Raw genomic sequence first — 27,025 nt, forward strand, 5'->3', positions numbered from 1 at the left:
TGACGCATAAAGCTCCCCAGCACTTCCTCCCTGGTGCATTTAAAAGCTGCAAGCCCCTTTGACTAGCCTTGCTTCGTTAACTCGCTTGCCTGACATTTCCCCGCTGCTCACAGACACCATGTTGGGGACCCTCTGCCTTCTCGTCAGCGCTCTGACTTGTGAGACCCTCTCTGGTGTTTCTCCTTCATTTTCAAGTCAGGTGACAGCACCTTGTTGATTTTCTTCCTTTTGACAGATGGTGATGCAGCCAAGGTGGTTACCCAGACACCGGCGGTCCTGACAGTTCCTGAAGGACAACAAGTTCTTTTTGACTGCAACATTCAGAGGGCTGACGGCTATGTTGTCAGTTTTTATAAACAAATACCTGGCGGCGCTCCAGAGTTTATTCTGTATCATCACCATACGCACTCCTCACCTACCTTTGGAGAACATTTCCAATCCTCCTCAGGTCGCTTTGATGTTAAAACGCCCTCTCCTGTAAACTACCAGTTCATCATCAAGCAGGCAAAGTTAGGAGACTCTGCTGAGTATTATTGTAACGCATGGGACAACACTGCTCATGAAGTTGTAGCACAGTGATTTATTGAGTGACAGAAACTGCCCATTCTTACTTCTGCTTTTTGTCGAGCCAACATGCTCTGGATCTGCCTCACTTGTTGGATTATTACGCTCATGATTCTGGGCCTGTTGGTCTTGAGTTAGCAACAAGGTCTGCACTCCAGGGTGTTCTCTGCTTCCATGACCAAACGTTAGCAGGATTCAGGTCTAGTTCATCCATAACACTAATGAAGGCAAACGCTATAGAAATGGACGAATGGATGGCTGAACGCTCCATTTCAAAGGGACACCTGTTGAGTATGTTCAAAAACAATGTATCTTAATCATATCTTTTACCTCAAAAGCTGGACGAATTTATCCAGATCCGATCCAGGGGGAGATTTTAAATAGAACATGGAAATCTGATGTTCAGAGCCTCAAAGTGTTGTTGTTTCTACATGGCCAAGATGTTGCTCTTCCAAGATTCACCTTCCTCTTGACAGACGTCTCTGTCACCATGATCATTTTGACTAATATGTTGATTTCCACCACCATTGGAGAGAAGATGAGAGGCAAATGAGTGAATATGGCCATCCAGAAGTATTCGGGATTAAAGGCCAATGTCATGAAGAGGCCTGGTGGGAACATTGTGGACGAGTCTTCAGCGTCATCAGTTTTTGTACGACTGTGAGCACAAACGAAATCACTGTGGTATTCGGAGGAGGAACCAAGGTGTTTGTGACAAGTAAGTCTTTTAAATTCATCTTATTTCCCAATCTACTCAAATTCCCTGTTGAGTACATTTTCAAAATATAATTTTTTTATTTTAGCTTTGCACTTTCACTATTTATTCCAGTATTTGTCAGTGATACACACCAAGTCTTGCCATGTGAGACTGATAGTAAAGCAGAGTTTTTCTTTCAAAATCAAATTTATTTTATGTTTAAATATATCTTTTTGATAGTCTATATCTTTTATTCATTTATTTGTTTATTTATTTTGTTTGGTCACTTTTGAGGTACATAAATGTGTTGATTATTTTCCATTTAGCTTTTACTGACAGGTTTTCTGTCAAAATCAAACTTATTTTATGTTTAAATTTATCTTTTTAATAGTCTATATCTTTTTCTTTTTTTTGTTTGGTCGCTTTTGAGGTATGTGTTGATTTTTTTCAGTTGATGTTTTACTGTGACAATTTTCATTTTAGTTTTCAATTTTCATTGACAGACAGACAGACAGACAGATATATTTATGACTAAATGTCAGTATGATTATTATGATTATTATGTCAATATGATTCAGAGCGCCTCTGCAACACTGCCAACTGTTCCGATTAAGATTTTGTCAACCTTTGTCAGCCTTTTTTTTTTTTTTGCTGTTCAGTTCAGTTTACAATTGTAGTTCATTAGCGTAAGGGATCACAAACAGTAGGTCGGGGAAGTTTCTTGTAGTAAATTAATAAATTGTGTTATTCTTCGTTAATTCTAAATATACAGTATGTGTTGATTAATCTATAATACATGCTGTCTAGTATTCGAGTATGTGTGAGTTGGCTTCGCTGCACCTTTGTACCTTTTTTAAGCCTTGAGTTGCAAAGCTAACCCAAGCAAATGGATTTTTACTATACAGGCTCTGACCTCCCTGCTCCCGTGGTGACAGTCTTTCCCCCGGCCAGTGCCGAGCTCCAGTCCGAAAAGGCTACCCTGGTCTGTGTGGCCACACAGTCGTCCCCATATGCAGACGTCAAATGGCTGGCTAGTGGCCTTCCGGTGAGCGGCACCGTCGAGACCGGCCCCGCCATGCGACAAGCGGACCAAACTTACACAATCAGCAGTTATTTGACCGTGGAGACATCCAACTGGAACGCGGACGCCAGTTACACCTGTAAAGTGTCTTTGGGCTCCAAGTCTGCTGAAAACACCATCAGAAAGTCGATGTGTGCGACCTAGATGGTCAACATTTACGTTGTGTGGGCTAATCAGGCCATAGCAATGATGTATTTGCATGCTTGAAGGGAACTTTTCTTTCAACTTGATACTTGCTTGCTTAGAATTCTTCAATAAAAATTGTCATCAAAGTTTTTTGGCCTGGTAATTACATTTGAATTTCAGCACTTATTAATTCTTCCCCTCGCTGTTGCGTGTCAAAATTGTTGTGTCGTGTAGTTTCAGTGCTCTAAAATTGCATGCTTTCTGCAACATACTGCAAAAATTATATAATCAGTATTTTCAGTGTCATGCAGTAAGAAAAACCCTTCAAAATATATAATTACACACATATTTGTAATTTTATAATTATGTCAATTGTTTTATTAATTACTGTTGCAAATGTTGAAAATAGAATCATTTGAAAATAGTATTATCTTACACTATCTCACACTATATACTACCACCCCACTGACAAGGTTTCTGTATTCATACAATAATCAATACGATTTTGCCACATGGAAATATTCCACAAGTCTCTCATGGGTCAAAAAGCATACAATCCAAACAGCACAGTCCAGAATTTTCCACTGGTAAAAGCCTGAATCCTCCATGGAGTCTTCCTCATCCATGAAATCCCCTGCATCTTGACACGTGTTGACATGCAGCACATGTCATCATGGGCGCCACACAAGAAAGCTCAATATGTACTTCCTTGTACTACCACATGAAGCTATACTTCATTTGCCCTCTGTATCATCAGATGTGCTTGTTGTTTTAATCCTATTGTGACACACTGGTTTTGCATGGGTGGGATTAGATACCTGGTGAGCAATATAGAGTGTAAAATTTTGCCCAAACTGTCCAAATCTGATACTTGCAGTGGAAGATGAATAATCTCAGGCGTTATTGGGCTGTATCAATGGTACAGTATGGCTTATTGAAGGCAGAGGGCGCTTGTTATCCTTCTACTTTGGTAGATACGTTTTCAACAAGCTGTAAGTAGGCTGTTAAGTATTTGTTTAATAACAACATTTGCTTTTGCCTCCAAGGCTGACGCACGTGACACAATTCCCATGTTTCACTCACAAGTGACACAATTTAGAAATGCACCTTGGCATCAATAGATGGAAAAACCAAAGTGTGGCATTAGATAGCTTCAGATACAAAAGACCACCAATGGCCAATGGAAGTGGTTCCGCTCATTTCCCTTCAATTCGGCACAGGAAAGGCAAACGGTCTACCTATCTGGAATCCATGCAGGAAATAGAGACAAGATAATAAGAATGCATGAAATTTCTACAATAATTCAGAGGGTTCAGTGCATGCTTTTGTTATATTTATGAATGAAATATAATGAGACCCACCACACAGGTGCCCCGAGTGCAGAATCTGTCCTTGATCAAATTCACCAAACTCGTGTTACACCGCCTGCGCCACAATTTAGACCTCTTTTCAGCTAATCTAAAGTTTAGTCTACTTTCAGCCACGATAAAATACCCTTTGTTCGCTGGAACGTCCAGCACAGCGGGGTCCGCCAATTTTCAAAAAAGGCTAACTGAAGCTTGTACCTCTATGAAAATCAAGATGAAATTCAGTTTTAACATTTTCACTATGTATACTACGTGTAAAGAAAGCTTAGAAATATGGAGAGGAACAACACATTCCCTTAAACAACACATTGTTCTCGTCACTTAAATGTTGTTAGTTACCTAAATGTTGTTAGTCACTTAAATGTTGTACAGAGACTGAGATCAACCAGGGTCAAATTCCCTCTTTGGCATTCACAAACTTGGTCAATAAAGCTGATTCTGATTCTGATTCTTTAACATTTCAAATCTATTTCTGCGAGTCATGTATACTTGGGGTTTGGTTACGCTTCACGTCTATCAGAGTAGATTGACAAAACAATGCTCCATAAAAGGTGATATATTCATGAAAGATAACTTTTGGTAATGATTTGGAAAGTGACTTAGCATGACTGACAAATCACAGCAGAGCCAACTGTTAATGATGTGCATTCTCCAACGTCTCTTAAAATTTGTCCTGTCCATTTTGCTTGATGTGCAACATTGTTGTATTTTGCACTTCATCTGTATTTTGTATTAGTCCAACACAGCACATACATGGTGAACAATGATGACTGTGATGCTTCCTGTAATAAAGAAGCAAAAATTGGGGGTAGAATCACGGATCTTCAAGTGAGCACTCATGAGAAGAAGAGTTTGTGGCTGGGGATGGAAGTCCTCATACATAAACCAGTTAAGACAGAATAACATGACTGTACACTGAACTTCCAGTGAACATAATCACAATAAACACATGACATTGCCATACAGTACATTGTCAAAACAAAAATATTTGCAGATGGATGATGTGGGATAAGATGCCATAGGCACACACAGTTTCAGAATGCACATACGTGCTCAGATTACAGCTGTAGTGAACATTGTCAAAACAGGATGCACAATCTTGTCATCACTTCAAATGACTCACCTGTACATACAGTTCACTTGAAAACTCAAATGTGAAGATATAATATCTGACTCTGTTTTTGTGCAACCTGGTGCAGTTATGGTAAAATCTGGTGTTTTGCGTCATTGTGGGTGTGATCAAAACTGACTTGACTCACCTCTTGATTCACAACAGTTCCTCTCATTCCCTTAAAATTGACATGTGAGAGACGCAGTCATTGACATGGTGGAAGAAGAAGCTTATTTGTCGGCATAAAGTATGTTCACAAGGAACTGCAAGGAACATTCCAACTTGACAAAGTGTGAGGACCAGAGCTTTGCATTGGTGCAGGTGCTTCAAAGCACCTTGTCGTCAGCCATGTGTCCCATTGAAATAGGGAAGGATTCATCCATTCAGGATTAAAAAAACAAACAAAAAAAAGGGCCAGCATATGTACCAGGGCTTTCGGCTGGCACGATTGCACTGTAAAAAAATAGTGACATTTACTTAAAACAAACTACTAAAGATTTTTTTCAAGTAAAAACACATCAAGTTTTTTCACTCAGAAATTATTAGTAAATTTTACAAGTAACATTTCTGATTATATTTGACGAGATTATGATCCATCCATTTTCTGTACCACTTATCCTCATGAGGGTTATTTATTTATTTATCTATTTATTTATTTATTAAATGGCATTTTGGTTTTCAGGTATTCAAATTTGACAGGTTTATAAATAATACTCTTCAAGGTGGTGTCAGATTTAGAAGACATTTATTTTCACTTACACAGGGACAATGAGCATGTGGTGCATTGCACACTCGCTTGTTATTCACACTTGTGACACCACACCAGCACATCCTTTATACTTCTTTTGCACATGCAATTTTAGATTTACATTTGTTTCTGTTAGGCAAAATTAGTTTCCAAAAAAATTGAGGCTTTGAAATTGGTAGCGCTCATGGTAATTATTATGGTGGGATGACAACTGACATGCATGTATGCCTGTCTTTATGCGTCTGTGTGTGCATGCGCACGCGTGTGTGCGTGTGTGTGCACGTGTGTGTATACAAGGCAGGTGTTGACAGAGAGTGTTGAGTGATGTACAGTTGTCTTCTGTTTAATATAGACCTGAGGATTAATAGAATTATGAATGAAATCATTCTGGGAGGCGCTACAGATGCATCAGTACAAGGACTACCAGACTGAAAAGCAGTTTCTTCCCAAGAGCCATCACCACACTGAACTCTGAGAGGAAACAACACCAGCTATAATACAATACCAATACACCTTTATACTTACACTGTCACTGCTGCTGTTAACACTACATGCAATAACTATTTATTATTTACTTCCTGTACATACCTCATTCAAGTTAATATAAATAGCCACATTGTATATACTGTAAAAAAGATTCTTTCTCTTCTATTATTTATACATCCTTTATACTTCTTAATTTTTGTAATGTTTATTGTTGGGATTTCTTTTCTTCATTCTTATTGAACTGGAAAGGGAGAAGCTTTCCAATTTCGTTGTACAATTGAATTGTAAAATGACAATAAAGGGCATTGTCTTCTCTTCTCTTCTCTTCTCTTCTCTTCTCTTCTCTTCTCTTCTCTTCTCTTCTCTTCTCTTCTCTTCTCTTCTCTTCTCTTCTCTTCTCTTCTCTTCTCTTCTCTTCTCTTCCATTCTATTCTATTCTATTCTATTCTCTTCTTCAGGAAATCTGGCATACATATAATGAAGTACGCCATTTCTCAACAATGTGCTTGTGTTTTCATGGTGTTTGGTATCAGTGAGTGAATAAGAGCGTGAATAATTAAAGTACAGTGTATGTGCATTTTCAACATCAACTGTAAACATTTTTTTATCTAAATTTCACTTGAGGTCCCTATAACTGAAAACATCAAATACTGATGATCAGGCGACATTGTAATATTTCTACTCAAAATGGATCTGAGTCACTATTCTGGAGCTTTTTTACCCAACAAAATTACTCCAGTTATTTTGAGACAAATCATGGAATGGGTTTTAAAATCTTGCAGAATAGTAAATGGTATCTTTTTTAATACACTGTAGTTAGTTGGAGCAAAGTTTTAATTTTAAGTGAATCAACAGGCTTCCTGCTAATGTTTTGAGAGCTTTAACCAGTGTTGGTGTCCAGTGTGGTCTTTCCCTTCCAAAAGTGAAATGGTTGGAGACAAAAGGCCTATTCAGATTTGTTTGGAGCTTGACAAATAAACAGGTCAGCAGCTTATGTAAGTGTTTCCATATGGTGCTAACAAGATCAAACGCTATGATTTGAGCCTGCATTTATTTAATGCCGGCAGCCTTGCTATGGAGAGAGCCATTCCTTTGGATTTTTATGAGATGCAACTAGCCAAACCCAGGTATTCACCTCTGATTATGCAGTAGCAGAGCTAAGCTGCACACCACCGAATGGGATCAAATCCAACAGTTGAAAAGAAGAAATAAACTATCAACCACAATCATAAAAAATATTGCTAAATGAATACACTACCTCAAAACAAAGCATTATTATGGTCTGATGAAGTCAACATCATTTTTGGGGATTTTAATGGGAATTGGTTGTCCTCAGGATCGGTCCCACAGCACCAGCTCAGCTATACTCTTCCTTATCACCACGTAGGACCTCTCCAATAGAGAAGAGAGAGGAGAAGCGGCAGTAAAATAGGCCAAAATCCAGACGACGTCATGTTTTGAGGCAGGGCAAGAGAATAGTTGTGACATGGTTTAACCAAATGCGAGAGTGTGAAATAAGTCTTGGGGATTAATGAAAGCCAAAAATGTGATACATGTGATGTTGTGGCTTGTGTGCAATATTGTAAGATTTTGTTAACCTGACACACTCTTCTCATTAATAAATTTTGGCCAGGCATTGTTGATCACAAAAATAATCTTTGCATATTGGAAATTATTTTGGGAGCAAGGGAAAATATTTTCGTGAGAAACAATGTCTGAGATTCCAACAGTTGGCCAACAACAAGCTGGGAGAGTAAAAAGAAAGAAAAAAAAGAATGGAAAATAATGCCCTAATGTTTCCAGCAGACTGATGTGGAGAGAAGAAGGGGAGTTTTGGGGCGGTGGAGGAAAGGAGCGTAGGTGTAGGAGGGGATGGAGAAGTGCAGCATTCCTGTCTGAACACACCAAATGGGACCAGAAAGGAGGAAAGAAACTAATCTCAAATCCAGATGCTTTGAGGACCAACAGAGGGTCAAACTAATCCAAACACACTCACAGAGCTCCATCCCTTCTTGTGTTCTCTGAGATTTTTCTCAGACTGCAACAAGTCAGCAGAGCGGACTAACTCATCAACTGTATACTTTTAAGCTTGCTTGCGTCTTGTGAAACTTTCAAAGACGCAGTCAAAGCTCCAGGACTTTGTTTCGGGTCTTCATTTTAAATAGTCTGTGCTGTCCAGTGGAGGAATTTACAGGTGAGTGTGTATTCAACCTGATTTAATTCATAGATATAACTTGATAATGCAATCATAGGAAACTTTGAATTGTCACTTGTTTTCCATATGAGAAAAAATGCTAAATTGGTTCTGAAGAGGATTTAGAAGCACAATTTTGTGTACCTGTTTTATAATAATTTGTTTGTGATGGAATATCTGAATTTACATTCTCGTAAAGGTGATTCTTGCTCAGACAGGTTAATGAGGAGTTATGAGATCATTTCAACATAAGCTGTAAACTAGCATTGTTATGTTTGTAATCACAGCGTGCCGGCCTCACCTTAAATCTTCAGGCAACTTCATTTTTTTTGTATAAATATTTGATCAGACGCCATCCTCAGATGCATTCATGACATACCTGGACTGCGACCAGGAATTTCAAGTGTGGGCTTCCCTATTTTTGACTCTCCTGGGATTCCTCATGGTCACCCTCAGCTCCCTGGAAGCATAAAACTGGTCCACAAATGAGCTCAGCTCAGACTCTACAGTCAGCTGCACCATGTGTGGCCCTGTTAACAGCTACCAGGAAGTACCAGGCTGAAGTGGGTGCACTGAACAGGAATGTAAATGCGTCAGTATCAATAATCATCAAGATGGGGGTCATTTCGAAAGCATTTCTATATATTCCATTCCTAAAGATTTTACGTAATTCCAACAGATCTCTAAGATTTTGTTCCATCTACAATACGCCTGTGAGCAATAACAATCAGGTGAGAAAGTTAAATTCAAATGAATCCATGCTAATTATCAATGCTCAACCAGTCATGTTCCATGTAAACACATGTACGTTGTGTTTACTGTTACAAAGGAAAGAAGGTTTTTGAAATACTGATTTCTGAAAATCTTACAGTGTCTGGTCGAGTTGCGCAAGAATCTTTTCACCTGTTGTTTTGCGTATCCTTTTACCTTTTATTTCAACATGACAATCATATCTGATCACATTTTGTTCTGTCCAAACTGGCAACCTGTATCCTACACTCTGTTTTTACTGTCTTCTGTGACTTCCGTCCTCTCCCACTGTCTCCAATCTGGTAAAGTCATTAGTAAGAAAGACCATGTAGAAATGTAGCTTTGACCTCGTAAGACAATTCCAGACCACTTTATAGCGGAGACAAGTTGGATTTTTTATTGCTCTTTAAAGTTACAGTAGTATCAAAATTTGAGGTGAAGTTGAAGACGGTGAAGTTTCGCCTTGTCAAATACGGAGTAAGCAGAAGCAATTTTTGTTGTAATTGCTGGCATTAAAAACTTGAAATCTAAATCTACATGAACCAGAGTATACCAAATATTATGCAACTTTGGGAAAAATATTGCACATCTATCACATCTGGCTGCCATATTATGACTCGATAATAATACATGTTTGCATTGTGTACAGAACTGTTATTAAGAAAAATGTTAATCATTACCCATTTTTTTGCAGATGCATTAATGGCGTGAGCATCCTCAGAGATTCAGTTATGGCGTTGTGGTGGTGCATAAAGATCTTCTGCAGGTTGGCTGCAATGTGCTTTCCCCTTCTCCTCTCATCACTACTATGCCTCATGGTAAATAGCTTAATTACATAAACTGTTTCAATAAAGTTCAACTTGCTTGATGTTCAATTAAAATTAACGGTCACGCACCAAGACTGAAATTTTCATAAATACATGTCCTTTAACATTGACAAGTTCATTTCATGCTTGTTCTATGATTTAACTTTTGGTGTATTGATGGACAATGCAAGCTGTCATGTCTCCCCTATTGCAGACCTCCCATGCACACGCTGAACCCTCCTGTCCTCAGAGTTGTAGCTGTCCAAGCGTTAAAGATGTTCACTGTACATTCAGACATCTCACAGCTGTACCCAAAACATTTCCTAAGGACACAGAGAGACTCAACCTAGGGTAAGACTTGGACATATTAAAAACTTTCTCTTCTGGAAAATCTAAACAGGGCAACTGAAATACTTTGGAATCTGTAGTGGGTTATATTAAAGAAACTATCATTACAGTTATGACTATTTTAAATGGTGTATGTACTTGTCTCAACATGTGAGTCCATAAAACATGACAATTTCTCTATTCTTATTAAAGTTCATGACATTTTTAAACCCTCATTATATTTGACATATCAGGAAGATAATCAAACCACAACTCACTGTGCATTTAATATGTCAACTTTTGTTTGAAAGCCAGGAGCTAAAGGTTTAGCACCAGCATGTGCTTCCAAACTGACTCTGAAGTAGGGAAAGCTCCTAATCACTTCCATGTGGGTCTTTGCGTAGTGGATGAAGGTTTCAGCACAGTGGTCTCATACAGTAGACAAATAACACTGTTTCCAAGTTTCAGCACAATGGTCTCATAGAGTAGATAAATAACCCTGTAATTAGAAGCCATACAAATATAAAAGACCAAAACTTCTATCAAACACCGAACGTTGACTAAAAACAATTACCATGGAAAACGACAAGGCTATAAATCCTGTCATGCATCATGTTTTTGTTGGTATAAACATCTGTTAGTATACTTCTCTCTGGTCGATGGAGAGTAATATCGTTCATAAAGTGGCCAAGAGCTAAAAAGAGAAAAAAACCTCCCTCTTGGAGATATCATTCCAGGCACACTCATGGTATATGAGTGATTCAAATGATCAGGATTATTATCCAGCTTCTGCAGATCTTGATGATTGTCTCATCATTCTAATTAGAGGTGTTGCACCAGGGAGACAGAAAATATGCACCGGACCCCGAGGACCAGAATACATGACCCCTGGTCTATGGGGTGTAAATTGCTAGCTTTAGCTTCCGAAAATGTTTTTTCCTTAAGGTCTTCATAACATGTGGAGACCATAGTGATGAACTGAGGTCCTTGGGGAGAGAATGAAATAACGTGTCCCAAGGACCAGTTAATATGGGGGTTATGTAAGTTCCGCCAAGGGTGCCTTAAAATTAGATTGCAATTCATCCTGTTAAAAATAGTTCACTCAGAAATGATGATGTTGGGAGTGACTTCTGTCTACTGCATTAACTTTATTTTCTGCATTCACTGAAACATTTCTAAAGTAAAGTTGCCTTATGACGATAGACCTTATAAAATTATAATTAGAATCAGAATCATTAATATGCAAAGTGCAATCAGAAAAAGCCTATCTTTGTCTAAAACATGGGCATACTCAAGTTCTGACATGCCACCACTTACACTCTGCGGACAGAACTCGTCATGACCAACAGTGCAGTTACTCTATGGCCTCGCTGTCTGCAGAAGAAGCATAACATTCCTCTGGAGGAGATGTCAGTTCAGCACAGTTGCATAGGCTCCTCAGCAGGAGCAGCAACAGGTGGCAGCAGCTGCTCCGACATTGGTTGGTACACAATGGGGAATTGCTGTCCATCTAGTGACCCGCTCTCCCTCTCCTTCCATCCCCCCCTCCCCTCTCTCTCAACAGCTAGGGTTTAGTAAAATGGAAGGCAGTCAGTAATGGCAACAGTGTCAAAATAATGATGGAAAAAACTGATGACGAGAGAATGAGACAAGGTTTATTACTCGATGTAATCGTGAATGTCAAGGAACAGGTGTGCGGAGGCACAATGGAGGCAGGTCAGCACAAGAAAGAGGGGAGGGCAGGACACGCACATGGGCAAGGCAAGTTCATTTGTAGAGCACGGTTCGTACATAAGTTCTTTACAGCTTCGTAAAATTACAAGAGGGCAAATGGTCAATCCATGAAAAATCCTTTATCACTTCATTTAATAGCAATGAGTGAAAATAAAACATCAATTTTAACACTGTTAGCGTTAAGTCCTGTCTGCAAGAGATAACTCCTTGAGGTTTTCAGAAGCCGAAATGGTTCTGATCTAATCTGACAGGGAGAATAAACTGGCCCATGTTCACCTGCCAACAGTGACACATACTATATATGTGTCATATGTAAAGTTGTGGTAGCTGTAAAGCTGCATATTAATTGGCCTGAAATTATACAGACTGAACAACAGAGGACTCAGGATAGATCCCTGGGCAACAACACAAGTCATGGCAAGTCAGTAAGTTGTTGCGCTACAACTTTGCCTTAAGTATGGCAGGTTTAAGATGAGATGGAATTTGAGTACTATGGCATTGAAAACTGCTCTTCTATTTTAAGGCCTTTGAAATGTTTATTCTCAAGTGGCATATTGATGAGATAGAAATGTGGTGCATAACTCATCGAGGCAGCATGTCAGTTGATTCACACTGCAATTGACTCAAACTGTACTTTTACTGAAGGAGTCATGTAAGGAGATAACACACTTGCAACAAATATAAAGAGACCGGTGCAGTATGGAGAGGCCCTAAGTTTCTCATGGAAGCAATACTGAGGTTCCCCCTGGTTGACTTAACCATTTATTAGTGAATGACTCTCATCTTTCAGTATTTCATGGTAATTGTATGTCATTGATTTGTGCTGTGTGCGTGTTTACGTGGTGCAGAGTACAATCCCACAGGAATCATGAGAGCACATCAGCAGACCAGACATTTGGAGGGAGACCAGACCTTCAGGGAACTGACATAATGGAGTTTTCAAAACACCAGACCACCCACTTATCCATAGTTCAAACGCACAGCTTTGGTATACATTCATACGAGCCATATTCTGTGGGTTGTATTTACATTTTTGGACTGTTTTTATTACAGTTGAACTTTGTTATGGAAATACATCAATAAATAAATTCAGCTCTTAATATTTATCCTCCCACTGAATAATGCTGAGGATCTTATAGAGAGCAGCCGTAATGATAACAACATAGGAGCAGATACGTTATTTTTCAGTGTGTCAGCACTTAACTGTGAATTTGGCCCAGAAACTACATGGGTAATCCTATTTACTCTACTCTTTCGATACTTTTCGTCATTAATAACGTTGGTAAAAGTGTCAAACCTCTGTTTGCTTGGAGCATCTCTCTGCGAGAGCAACAGAGATACAGTATTTACCTGCAAGAAATGTGAATTGTAGACGTCTGCGGGAGGCAGTGTTGCTGTCTCCACTGAACGGGAGCAACCCATCTCCTGTTTCCCGTTTAGAAATTGGCAATTGCATAGTAGTGAACTTACTGGACAGTATAATTTCTTCTTAGTACACTCAAAGTTCCTCTTCTTTGATTTGGGGGTGTTGTTCTGCGTTGTATTCAGCATGACTCTTGGGAAGATATACTTATTTTAATGTGCTGAAAGTTGCAGAATACACAGGTTTTTCAATAGCTCTTTGTATTTGAATTGTTGGTATGATTATGAGCCAAAGCTTTATTCACACATCCTCCTGCTGCTTTACAGCATGTTACCGTCATTACCATGAGGCAGAACAGGACAACATAGAAATGGTTTTCACTCACTATTTGTAGTGGCGAATATCTATGGTGAAAAAGTGGATGGCCATATGTGGCCCACACTCGGAGTGCCCCTTCTATCCTACCAACTGGTAAACATTTTGCTCTCTTGCTTACAGATATAATAGCTTGACTGAGGTAGAGGCATCAGACTTCAAGATTCTGCGGCAACTGGAAATGCTCTTGATGCATGGTAACGACATAAGCGTAGTCCACCCAGGAGCATTTTATAGCTTGCGATCACTACAGGTACTGTATATGTGAGTGTGTTACACCATTACTCTTGTTATTAGAAACCATCCATAGTACCGTATTTTCCGCACTATAAGGCGCGCCGGATTATAAGGCGCACCTTCAATGAATGGCCCATTTTAAAACTTTGTTCATATATAAAGCGCACCGGATTATAAGGCGCATAGAATAAATAACTAAACGTTGCTCAAACGTTAATGCAATCACAATATAGTAACACTCGAAATAGTGAAAACAATGACAATATATCAATAACTCAACGTTGCTCAAAGGTTAATATCACGCAACACACAAAATAAACACGTAACGCTTACTTTAATAAGTTAGTCCTCATCCACAAATCCATATTGGCCCATATATAAGGCGCACCGGATTATAAGGCGCACTGTCGGCTTTTGAGAAAATTGGAGGTTTTTAGGTGCGCCTTACAGGGCGGAAAATACGGTAATTGATAATAACGTTAAGGAGTAATATATATAAAGGTACACCTAGATCTCAATTTTACTCGCTTCGACACACATGCACACGCACACGCACACACACACACGCACACACACGCGCACACACACACACACACACACACACACACACACACACACACACACACACGCACACACGAGCAAAGTTTATCCAGAGATTAAATTGCAATAAGACTGTCTGAATGCAAACAATACTATGTGGGTTGGCTGAACCCTTTTGTGAACTTTGTTTAATGGGCCACTTTTTGAGTAACATGAATTTTGTTTTTTTTCAGATATTGAAACTGAGTTATAACAAGCTAACAATAGTGAAACCTGGACTGCTCGAGGGTCTGGTGGGTCTGGTTCGCCTGCACCTGGACCACAACCTCATCAGCTTTATCGAGCCATATTCTTTTACGGGTTTGACTTCACTCAAACTACTACAACTGGAAGGGAATCTTCTCAAAGAGATCCATCCTCATACTTTCATTACAGTGTCACTTCTAGGGAACTTTTGGACCTCTGGCCTCAAGTAAGTAAACAAAAACAGACAATACCTGCGCCTGCCGAGTTTTGTTTTTGTAGATACAATGTCAAAATGAATGAAAATAAAGTAAAGTGATAATGTCTCTTTATTGGTATTAAGTAATCCCTATAGTTCATGTCAAGCAATTACAAAATGTATTTTGTTAGCGTCACTATTTTTTTTTTTTTCCCACACAAATATTTCAAACAAGGAAACTTGTGCCGAAAACACCTTACCAGGCTTGTTTTTACCCTACTCATCCCAGTTTGCGGCCACTTTGCATTTCCATGGCCTTTAAAGTTCTTGACTGTTTTCATTTATTTTTGTCTCAGGCATTTACACCTTTCAGATAATATGTTGGAACAGCTCCCTGCGACTGTACTGTACACATCGCCTAGACTGGAAATTCTCTCTCTTCATGGTAACCCCTGGACCTGTGATTGTCAACTTCACTGGTTGATACAGTGGAGCGCTACACATGAAGGTATCGTATAAAAAGATATTCACAACCCTCATTGGACTTTGGACTGAAATAGCTCAGCCTGCAAGTTTTTGTATTTCAACACAAAACATTATAGGAAACTATAAAGTTATTTTGATGAGCTTGTTTACGCTTACGTACACTAATCACAAATGGACTGAATTAAACTGAACCAAACTTGAGTAAATATTCAATTTCCCACTGATTTTTAACTATATTACTGAATATGGAGCAGAAATATGTCAGCAACCACTAACAGCAAAAATGTTTTTTAAAACAAACAAAAATAATCTGGTTTTCACACATGAATGAGTAGATTAATATGTTAGTTGCACAACATTTTAGGGGGAAAATGACACTATTATTCTGGAGTTCTGTTTACCGAAAGTACCAAATTCACAAAATCAAAGCTTGATAAAGGTTGCAAGAGCGACAATGCAAAAATATTGGAACCCAAGAACCTTGAAAGTACAACCCAAATAAGTTATTGCATCCCTCACCTTTGTTTTTAAACCAATTTAATTATTGCTCATAATTGTTGTTGGATTAATGGGGAATGGATGGATGGATGGATGGATGGATGGATGGATGGATGGATGGATGGATGGATGGATGGATGGATGGATGGATGGATGGATGGATGGATGGATGGATGGATGGATGGATGGATGGATGGATGGATGGATGGATGGATGGATGGATGGATGGATGGATGGATGGATGGATGGATGGGCAGGTAGACGGATAGACACATGGATGGATCTATTAGAAATATCTGGACTCTGCAAAAATGACTATGTTCCTTTTGATAGACAGATAGACGTTAATTGAGCTCACCTTTTCTTGTTTCCAGGAGTAATAAAGTGTAAAAAGGACCGTGAGACAAGCACAACAGAGGTTTGTCCTCAGTGTTCCTCTCCTCAATCCCTGAACGGCACCATATTGCTTGGATTAAGTGCAGATCAACTTGCCTGTGAAAGACCAGCTCTTCGCTCTTCCCTCAAACTGTGGGACAACCCTGTGTGGGCTGAATCTGACACAGAGCCCGACCTCCCATATACCCGAGACTTTGAAAAGCCCTTAGGCCACCTAAGTTTTGTTCTCTCAGATATTCATGGAAATAATGCTCATGTGGACTGTGATATGCGCCACCCAGGAGACAGTTCTCATATAAACTGGACAGTGAATCCACGATCAGTTCAAGGGCTAACTGTCAATGTATCATTAGCAACCATCCTGGAGTGTGAGATTGATCGGGAAAAATTGCAAAATCTTTGGCAACTGGTTGCGTATTACTATGAAAGTCCTGCTATCTTGGAACGAGGGCAAGAAAGAGCTAACACTAGCAGAAAAACGTATCAATATGCCCAAGTTGCAAATGAAAATTCTCCTTATTTCACAGACTTAAAAGGATATTTGGTGGCAGAACCAGCATGGCTGCTTCAACATAGAGTCACATTAAAGCTTAATAGACAACAAACAACAACCAAGAAACTGGTTATGGATTTTACGACCATAATCACCCAAAAAATCAGCAGCCACAGGGGGCAGCAGGATGCCACTGACCTTTCTTCCTCTTGGGCAATGATTCACCGTGGTACTGCATGGCGGGTCAATTCTGTTCTTGAAGATTCAAAGGTTAACTTAAAATGTAGTGTTGTCACTTCAGGACAGGAAGTAAAAATCGAGTGGATGCTTCCAGATTTGTCCATTGTGGAGGGTGTGTCTGAAAAACTCAAAATTGATGACAAAGCGGATCTTGTGATCATGAATACATCACAATCTGACTCTGGTCTCTATCACTGTATGATCAGAACAAAAGCAGGGGTGGATTTGGTGTCTTTGAGGCTTACTGTTAAAGAACGATCACCAAGCCCCACTGCTTTCAATGGACAGAAAATTACTGTTGGAAAGGGAGGTTCGATCTCACTCCCATGTGAGGTGACATCAGCACAGCCCAGTCAAACTGTTTGGTACATGCCCACAAACAAAGTACTTCTTCCCACACAAAAGACAAGAAAAGCAGCAGTCATGGAAAATGGTACTTTGGTGGTGAGGAAGTTGAACGAAGACGATTCAGGGGAATACAGTTGTTTGGCCTCAAATCTCTATGGAGTTGACATGCTGTCACACGTGGTCGAAGTGACAGGGGAAAAGGTCCCTGAAAATTCTGAAGTACAGACAGAAACAGAGCAGCAAATCTTAGACGCTGAAACAGAAGAAGGTTCGGCGGGAGATTACCAAGAAATTACTCGCCCTTTTGCGACACAGGTTTCTACGGTCGGAACCCAGCGAAGGAATCCTGGTTTGTTTCCAAACAAAATCCCAAAGAAAGATTTTAAACGAAAACCCACCATTGTTGCGAAGACATTGGATCCAAATTACTGGGCACAAGTTCTGGCTCAAGCCAATGCTAAATTACCCATTGCACAGGCCTCAGAGTTGGCGTTACCGTATTCTACAACTGTGATTGCCCCAGCCAGTTTTCCCAACCCTGCAGCAACTATTTCTTCCTACACAACTGCGAACAATGAACCAATTACAACTATTTCTGCATATGGGATAGAGTCACCAGCAAAAGAAAAACAACCCAAAACTTCACAGACTCCATTTGACAGAAGTACAGTGTCATCCCTTAACCATGTTAGTAGAATTACAGAAAAAAACAATGGAGAAACTTCAGTTATCAGAACCCAAGTTGAAAAAGCAGAAAATCGGCAACAAGGTTTAGGTAACAGGAAATTTGTTCCTGGTCGCTCAAATCGAAGAAGGCCACCTTTTAGACGAAGAAAACCACCTATGAGAAGAATTCATCCTGACCCCAAATCATCTTTTCATTCATCTACTATGCTCAAATCTACTTTTACCCCTCCAACGGCCACAATTATTACTACCACCACCTCTAGTTGGACAATACCCGAAGAAACGATTGTCACCAGTTACTATCAGACAGAGAAAGTTAGCGGTAATGAGCATAGTGGAAGCACGCACAAAAGAAAAGAATCCAACTCTGAAAGTCATCATACAGTTCTGGATCATGAAAGTGGCTATTCAGCTTCTCAATTAGTAAAAGACATAGAATCCAACTCAGAGAATTTGTCAGAAACACATATTTTACCTCATCCAAAAACAACTATTCCTCCAAAGATAGAAGCCATTTCTCTTCACAATGAAATGACTGATGTGAAAATAGAGCAAGTGAATGCAATTAAAAATATATCAGCAGGGAAGGATGTGGAAATTATGAAAGGAAAAAGTGAGATGGAGAGAGGGTTAAAAACAATAATTAGAGAACAAGAAACCCAAACAATAAACACAAAGCTTCAGATGGTGAGGCAATCATCTAAGAACGAGTTGGTTACAAAGAGTTACGATACGTGGCATAACATACTTTCAACATCCCAGACACCAAAGCCAACCATTCAACCATCCATCGAACAAAATACACAAACCCAAGTCTCTTCAATCAAAGAGACCTTCAAAACTTTTCACTTCAACAGAGAAAATACCAAAGATGACACTGAAGAAGTGGATAAAGCAGGAGCAAAGCCTGAAAAGCCTTACGTTCCCACCGTTCCAATTCACCCCTGGTTACACTGGCACAACCAAAGAAAAGAGCAACCAAACTCTGCTGAGGTGCCACAAATACATCAAGACAGAAATCCAGGGAAGCTGGGAGATATCAGTAGGCCACCACTGCCACCCCGCATTCCACCAACTTCCTACTGGCCTTCAAACCATCACTACCCTATCTATCCTCGTTGGCAGAAGCCAGAGTCTTTTCCACCTCCCAAACAAGGTAGGTAAACCTGCTTGTGACTGATCATACAGTAAATAGTTTCATGTAAGTCATGCCAATTTAACTGGATCATACATATTGTGCTGGATTGGTGGTATGTGTCTAGGCCACAAGTTTTCTCTCTCTTCCAGGTGCTGTGCCCACACATGAAACCAGGCTTTTCCCACGTGGAAGGGCTCAAAGCCCAGTTAGCACCAACAAACCAGAGATCACAGCTGAAACAGTGGAACCCACAAGCAACATTATCAAGCCAACAATGATTAATTCTTCCCAACAAAATAATCCTTTTGATGTCAGGACTCAAGTCAGAGATCAACTGTTACTATCAAAGCTGAGAAACAGATACAGACAGGTAGGCTACAAGTGTGGTGGTTAGCGGGTGTAAAAATGATTGCTTAGTCCCATGCATAAAGTAATTAGCATACATATTACATCGCATGTCTCATTATCATCATCATCCTCACTATTGCTCCAACAACAAATACAATGGTAAACGTTGGCACAGTGATCACAATGAAGCATCAATTCCAGGTTTTTACTAATTGTTCTGTCCATGTACATTTTTTCAGGCATATATTGATCGTCTGTCTCAGCTAGGAAAATTAGTGACACTCAAACCGCTCATAAACCACAACAATCCTCAGAACCCCATTCGACCCAGTGCGATACCCCTCACCAGACCTTCCCACCTTAGACCAGTGCCGACACGCTCCTCTGCCCAACTAACTACAAACCTAGCCAAATCAACAGCATCTTCCGCCTCTGGTTTAAATCTGACCCCACACTCTTCCCATCCTACCACCTCAGGATTACAACATGGGGATCAGTGGCATGTTCGAGGTATGCATCTAAATTTTCTTCATTATATTGAACAATGTATCAAGTATTTTAATTGAAGTGATGCTGTTAGGAGCTGGTGCTGGTGGGGCCAAATCCCGTATCACTACAGTGAACAAAGCCAGTGTGTCAGTCCTGGCAGAGGGTGACGCTGTCCTACATTGTAAAGCAACAGGGAATCCCGAGCCAAGCATCACATGGACAAAAGTATCCACAGGTAGAATTAGAAAATGATAAAGAAATGAGTCCAGCAGCACAATTTGAAGTAATTTGCAATCTTCTAAATTTGAGAATGTTAACTTGTGCATTTGGAAGCAACATTTTATGCAACTTCAAATTAACATAAACATTGGGGTCTTCTCCTTGTGGTCCACTCATTGATTTCCTTCTTTTATTTGTTTTCTCTCCGCAGGTGCCACCATCCCAGCCAACACCAAGCACGGTTCTCGGTTTGAAGTCTTCCAAGATGGAACTTTTGTAATTAAAACAGTCCAGCTACAGGATAGAGGCCAGTATCTCTGCACTGCCCAGAATAAGTTTGGATCAGATCGCATGGTTATTACCTTAGCGGTTCAAACTGAGGCCCCCAAGATCCAACCTCCCAGGTCGACAGAGATACCAAACTATTTAGGGAAAACTGTGACACTTGACTGCCTTGCTTCTGGAAAACCCCCAGCTCAAATTTCCTGGATTCTACCGGATGGAACATTTGTTCGAGAAATTGGGACCATTCATACTCCTATCTCTCATATGTCTCTACTTGAGAATGGGACATTGCAAATACAGTCAACCAATTTCTCCAGTAAAGGAGACTATAAATGCATTGCAAGTAATGCAGCTGGTGCGGATACAATCACTTATCATCTTCATGTTGCAGCTTTGCCTCCAAGCATCAGTGAAGCTGCAAGTGACACTGTGATCATTCCAACAGGTATTGCATGCAAAATAAATGCCAATAATGTCCTACCACTTGTAGCTTGATGAATAGAAAATATTCTCAATGCAATTTATCATCTAATTACATCTGCCCAGGGAGGAATGTATATGTTCATTGCTCCACGAAGGGAGAACCTTTGCCCACTTTGAAGTGGACACTGCCATCAGGGATCCATGTCAAGCCATCACAGTTTTTGGGACATAAGCTTTTTGTCTTTCCCAATGGGACACTGTATTTCAAGAATGTCTCACCATCTGATGCAGGGAGGTATGGGGTGGATGTATTTGTCTTAGTCGACATACTGTACAAATTATGTCAAGACAATTATATATTCATCATGTTATTGTCCATTTTGCCCTCCACACAGGTACGAGTGTTTGGCCACAAACACGGTGGGCATTGCAAAAAGAACCGTCCGCCTTGAAGTGCGGGCAGATTCCTCCTCACATATCCGTTATCCTCCTCTTCCTTTCCCTCCTACTCATCATCATGCAGTGCCATCTCGCCAGCACTCAGTTTCTGCTATGTATGGTTCTGCTGTCTACTTACACTGTCCAGAATCAATTGGCTCCCCAAGGGGGACCTTCTGGCAGCTGCCCTCTAAAACTATCATGGAGCATCACTACAGGTTACAAAAATACCCAGCGGGAAACCTGATGAATCAATACAAGAGCGTTCAAATTATAACATTTTTAAATGCTATTAGACTTGAGTAAATCTTTTAATCTTTGGATAATTTCTTCTTTCCATCTGCCTCCAGTCCAGAGAGACCTATTAAAGCTTTCCGAAATGGGACTCTGAGGATACTTCAGCTAACAGAGCTGGATGGTGGAAATTATCTGTGCTTCTTTCAGCGACCAAATGGAGAGGACATGGAGGTTTTTCGGGTATGATTAGGACAGAGATTATATCTAAAACTGTGTATATTTGTTGGTAATTACCTGTATTTTTCCTATACCCGCTCAACAATCAAACATGTATCAGCGGCAGTAGACAACGTGAAGAAAAAATGTAGATCTCATCACTCTTTCATTCATTACATATGTATGTATAGGTAGATGTCTTGATGACCCCGCCTAGAATCGAACATGTGAGAACAACACAACCGAGAGTAAACTTTGGAGAAAAAGTCCAGGTACTATCTAGATGGAACAGGTTGTCGTACTGTGGTTAAGGAGCATCAAGGGAAAATAACGAATGAATATTCAAATATGTGTGTTGTGTCTCTCTTAGGTTGATTGTGTTGCAACTGGCCTCCCAGATCCAGAAGTCTCCTGGAGTCTACCAGATGGAACGCTAATCAACAATGCCCTTCAGTCTGATGACAGTGGTGATAACAACCATCGCTATGTTATTTTTGGCAATGGAACATTACTTCTTCAGCAGATGGACAAAAAAGATGAGGGTGACTACACTTGCTTTGCCAAGAATAAACTAGGTAAAGATGAGAGAAAGGTTAGTGTCAAGGTTGGCCCGAATCCCCCAAGAATTAGTTACAAATTTCAATCTTTGGTCACAGTGAAGTATGGAGCAGTAGCTCAACTAAATTGTCAAGCTACTGGTGAACCTACACCACAGATCTTTTGGATCTCACCGCAAAATGATGCGATTCCAATGTCATCGGACAAATTTGAGGTAATGGAAAATGGCATGTTAATAGTTAAAAAAGTAACACTAGCGGATGAAGGGAAATATGCCTGTGTGGCACGAAATTCTGCTGGTGATGACATAAAAAATGTGATTCTTGAGGTTGAATCCAGGGAACCTTTTATCAATAGCAACAAAGGCAGGAGTGCCAAAAAGGTGGTAGGCATTTCTTACCAAACTGTATTATTAGATTGCAAGGTTGAAGGGAAACCTGAGCCAAGGGTTTGGTGGGTTACTCCTTACGGCCAATCGCTACAACTTTCCTATCTCAGTGGTCGCTTTCAAGTACATCAAAACGGTAGTTTGGAAGTGAGAGGAGTGAGAAAAACAGATGAAGGACAATACACGTGTCTGGCCAAAAACCATCTAGGTGAAGCATCCCTATCAGTTGAATTGGACGTGGCATCAATAGCCGAGAAACCAAGTTTTGCTGTTCCTAATATTGAACTCCTATCAATTAAACATAATGGTGGAGAATTGCAGCTGCAGTGCACTGCCCGTGGAAAACCAAGCCCAGAGTATGTATGGTTGCTACCTAATGGGACGATGCTTATGCCTGGTGTTAGACTACAACGCTTTGCCCATCATCATAATAACGGGACTTTGTGGATCTCTCAACTGGCTGCAAGTGATAAGGGAGTTTACAGGTGTATAGCAAAGAATGCGGCTGGTCAAGCAGAGAAGCGTTATGCACTGGAAGCAGGAAGGAAGCCAGTGATCAGAGGGTCAACAGGTAGGCACAGCATAATTTTCATTTTTTATTCATTATCTTTGCGTCGGATCTTCTTGTAGTGCTGTTGTATTTTCATTTTACAGGTGGAATAAAAATCACCTATGGCCAAACTCTCAACTTACATTGTACTGTTGATGGCTGGCCGCAGGCATCGATCACATGGACCCTGCCCAATGGCTTCACTTTGGATAAACCTCAGTCTATTGGTCGAGTTACATTTCTTGCCAATGGGACCCTCCAAATGAGACAGATTGCAACTTTCGACAAAGGGACATACATCTGCAAAGCCTCCAATTCTTTTGGCACATCATCGTTGTCGTACCCTATCACAGTAATGGTTCATCCACCACGCATCACTAGTATGCTGTCCTCCATTACCAGAGTGAACAGAGGATCACCTGTTAAGTTAAATTGTGTTGCTACAGGTGTACCCAAGCCGGAAATCTCCTGGACTTTACCTGGCCGTACTACGCTGGTTCCACATAACCGCTACATAGTTCAAGGAGGGATCCATATGACAGAGGAGGGTAGCTTGGTCATACAGAATCCAGTGCTCATGAACTCTGGTATCTACAAATGCAATGCCAAAAATGCTCTTGGAACAGATTTTAAATCTACATACCTACAAGTGATCTGAGGGACATGTTGACACATTTCCTATTCCGGAAACATGGGGTTAAGAAATGCTCTTAATAGTCAAAGCTGGATAAGGATTTGTCCATACGGAAGTTACTGTCCTATACTATACATATAAGGATGCCCTAGAGACAAGCCACTGTAATGAGGCAGCTTCATTCTTGATATTTTTTCCTCAAGTCATTATGGCTTTGTACACCTACAAATGCATCTTGACTCACAAGGCAACTTCTCAGTTTTGGTTACATGTTGTAGATTTGCATCTGGGTTTTTTTTCAACAAAGTTAATTTTAAGTGAGAGCTGTATTGTAAGAATGGACACGCCTTGTAAGAACAGGGACCCGTTTGATGTAACAGAAGTGGGGAAAATTCTGAGCCCTTTTGTAAATGACGAAAATCAAAAACTTATATATAGTGCCATGAAAAGTATTTGCCCACATTTACATTTTTTATAATACGTTGTGGGATAGTTTTGCTGCTTTCATAAAGTGTCATGATCTGTTTTGATCGAGAATTTAGTTTTCCTTGAGTCCGATGTCTCTATCACCTTGTCTGTGATCCCGTGTGTTACCCAACCAGCTCGTCCAACCTTTTGTGTCTTGTCCAGATGCTCCTTGTGGTCTTGTCAGTTTGTATTGAGTTCCTCATTTCCTTTCAGTCCTTGTGGGTTCATTGCTGTGCCGTTTTGCTCCTGATGTTTTGCTACTTTGAGTTTTGTTTTCATCAGTACTTTGCTAGTGTTTATTTTAAATAAATGTTGTTTGATCTACCTTGCTCTTTCTGCTTCCCTGCATTTGGGTCCTCGTAATCATGCATGTCGATTATGTTTAATTTGATTATCATTGTCAGATGTTTGCCTTTGTTTGGTGATTTTAAATATTAACGTGGGAAAACTATTAAAAAAAATTTGAGAAGAGGGCAAATAATTTTTTACAGCCCTAAAGCACCCACACACACACAAACTCTTCAAAACATCAATATTCTCCTCAAAGACAGTGGCAGCACAAAGTTACAGAAGTATCTAGTGGGCCCCGGAAGCTTTGCATGTATGTTTAAAATGATCTATCTATATTTTAATGAAGAATAACCCTTTTACAAAGCAGAACTCTGAATGAAAGTGCACAACTTAAGAGGAGCATCATATTTGTGTTTATTTCTCCATTGGTAGTTAGCAAGCTACTTCCTGGTTTACGGAGGATAAAATATTGGCTGTGCCATCATGAATCTGGAGCATGTGCCATTCCCTTAAGGCATAGGTGTCAAATTCAAGGCCCAGGGCCGGGTACGACCCGCCACATAATTTTATGTGGCCCGCAAAGACAAATTGCGGAGTTGGGGGGGGGACATGAAATGTTTTGTTCTTTCTGGGGGCGCATAACAGAAAATAACTGAGAAGCACTGCCTTCTGTCTTTCTGTCGCATACTACCTCAAATGGTAAAAATAAATCCCTACACATTATTCATGTACTGGGTTCATACATTGTCCATACTCAATTGAAAAAAAAATTCTTTAATTTTTTTTCAATTTTGTGCTTTTTCTTACTGACTTGTTGTTATAAATGTCTGCAGCTCATCAGCAATACCGTCGTACGCATGTCTTATCTTTTCCTTTAGCACCACTTAGAGGTTAATGTTTGTGGTTCAACCAAAATAATTTCTTCTTGTTTACTGACCACATAGTCCACATATTTGATTAAATAATTTTATTAACAATGACTTTGTGTTTATTAGTATATAGAAGTGTAATTATATATAATTTATATGAAAGTATGTATATATATGTATAAGAAAGTGTATATACTATATATATATAACAACTAAGAGTTTCAATAAATAAGAGCAAAATAAATCAAAGTGATGTGTTGTTCCCAATGTGTGTTCAATTTAACTGTTAGTTTTGAGCAGAATGTGAATGTCTCCCACTGTCTCATTTTCAGACAAATAAGTCTTTGACCAAGGAAGAAGGGAGCTTTGTCAGACAAAAATGTTAGGCCTGTTCTTCACAGCTTGTGTGTGTGTGTGTGTGTGTGTGTGTGTGTATGTGTGTGTGTGTGTGTGCGTGTGTGTGTGTGTGTGTGTTTTACTGGGAGATTATGTTTGTCGCTTTGAGAAAGAGTCTGTGCAAAAGAGATTGTGTCTGTCTGAGGGATTGTTCACAAATCGTGTGTGTGTGTGTGTATAATAAAGACAGCGCCATCTCAACAAAAAAGGAGGCACAGTATTTGGCAGTGTGTTTTTGCTATTAAATCCAAGTGTGTGTCAGAATGGAGGCAAAGCGGCTTAAATGTCTGCCAACGTTTTTTTAGGCCTACATTTTTGAAAATGCTGAGTGACAGATTTTCTGTCTTATATTGATACAGCATTTGCTTTCAAATTGTAGTCTACATCCTTGTCATTTCTTTTAATATGTGATGTATGCATAACATGGAGGATATAACTAGATATACGTATAATTAACGTCTGGAGGTTATCATTAAATCAGTAATCTAATACTGAGAACCTGGAATTCCATTGATATAGGCAATTATTTTTCACATTGATACCTGTCTAGACGGAGTCTAAATGACATAAAAGTAAGATTCAATGAATTTGTACCTTCTCCAGTTTTTGGTAGCACTTTGAGGCGCAGACTGGTTATTATGTGTCACCAATGGCTCAGTTTATCTGAAAGAGAAGCAAGCAATTTTAATATAACCTTTGACCATATAGCTGCTGTGCAGTTTTAATAATGTGTTACTGAATTAGAAAGCGCTTTGTCTTAATCAGGTCTGGAATGTGAGAAAATAGCACTCTTAAGCATTAAGGCTTAAGGTTGCTTCATGGAATGTGATGATATAGGCAGCTAATGGATCACATGAGAATAGTGTGAAAACTGTTTTTGCACGTAAACAATCTTTTATGTCTACTTGGGTAGAGAGTCAAAAATATATCATCAATAATATAATTGCATAGTGCCTATTGCTTGATTTGATCATTCACAGAA

At 39.8% G+C, this 27,025-nt stretch overlaps 2 protein-coding genes and 1 long non-coding RNA gene across 9 annotated transcripts in view; 2 read left to right on the top strand and 1 right to left on the bottom strand.

Moving 5' to 3' along the window:
* Positions 1-2,614, top strand: LOC148404221 (immunoglobulin lambda-1 light chain-like). Of its 3 annotated transcripts, none has more exons than XM_088373286.1 (4): positions 1-158; positions 236-570; positions 1,249-1,282; positions 2,167-2,614. In XM_088373286.1, the coding sequence occupies exons 1-4, from the start codon at positions 119-121 to the stop codon at positions 2,484-2,486; spliced, it is 729 nt and encodes a 242-aa protein (XP_088229412.1). In that variant the 5' UTR covers positions 1-118; the 3' UTR covers positions 2,487-2,614. The 3 variants fall into 3 exon arrangements, with proteins under 3 accessions (XP_088229412.1, XP_088229419.1, XP_088229429.1); XM_088373293.1 differs by having other exon boundaries at positions 236-567; XM_088373303.1 differs by having other exon boundaries at positions 236-564.
* Positions 2,615-2,671: 57 nt separating this feature from the next.
* The window catches only part of LOC148404222 (uncharacterized), a 32,223-nt gene continuing 7,869 nt past the window's right edge, over positions 2,672-27,025 (bottom strand). Inside the window, exons 3-5 of one of the 5 annotated variants that reach the window (XR_015857961.1) lie at positions 26,638-26,706; positions 3,830-4,617; positions 2,672-3,710 (exon numbers count right to left, since the gene is read on the bottom strand). This is a non-coding gene — a long non-coding RNA (uncharacterized LOC148404222). Of the gene's footprint in view, positions 5,400-5,449; positions 10,757-16,064; positions 26,707-27,025 lie in introns of those variants that run through there. The other 4 variants (XR_015857964.1, XR_015857963.1, XR_015857962.1 and 1 more) reach the window with 4 other exon arrangements.
* Positions 9,818-24,835, top strand: LOC148404223 (matrix-remodeling-associated protein 5). Its single transcript, XM_088373315.1, has 16 exons — positions 9,818-9,942; positions 10,145-10,281; positions 13,853-13,982; positions 14,740-14,978; positions 15,305-15,456; positions 16,307-19,252; positions 19,384-19,604; positions 19,822-20,092; positions 20,163-20,306; positions 20,502-21,020; positions 21,122-21,293; positions 21,394-21,654; positions 21,787-21,913; positions 22,081-22,161; positions 22,260-23,406; positions 23,490-24,835. Exons 1-16 carry the CDS (start codon positions 9,856-9,858, stop codon positions 24,041-24,043), a joined length of 7,188 nt encoding a protein of 2,395 aa, XP_088229441.1. The 5' UTR covers positions 9,818-9,855; the 3' UTR covers positions 24,044-24,835.

The sequence above is a fragment of the Syngnathus floridae genome, chromosome 1 (genome assembly GCF_059516105.1).
Source record: "Syngnathus floridae isolate MCC-2025c chromosome 1, RoL_Sflo_1.0, whole genome shotgun sequence".
NCBI classification, from domain to species: domain Eukaryota; kingdom Metazoa; phylum Chordata; class Actinopteri; order Syngnathiformes; family Syngnathidae; genus Syngnathus; species Syngnathus floridae.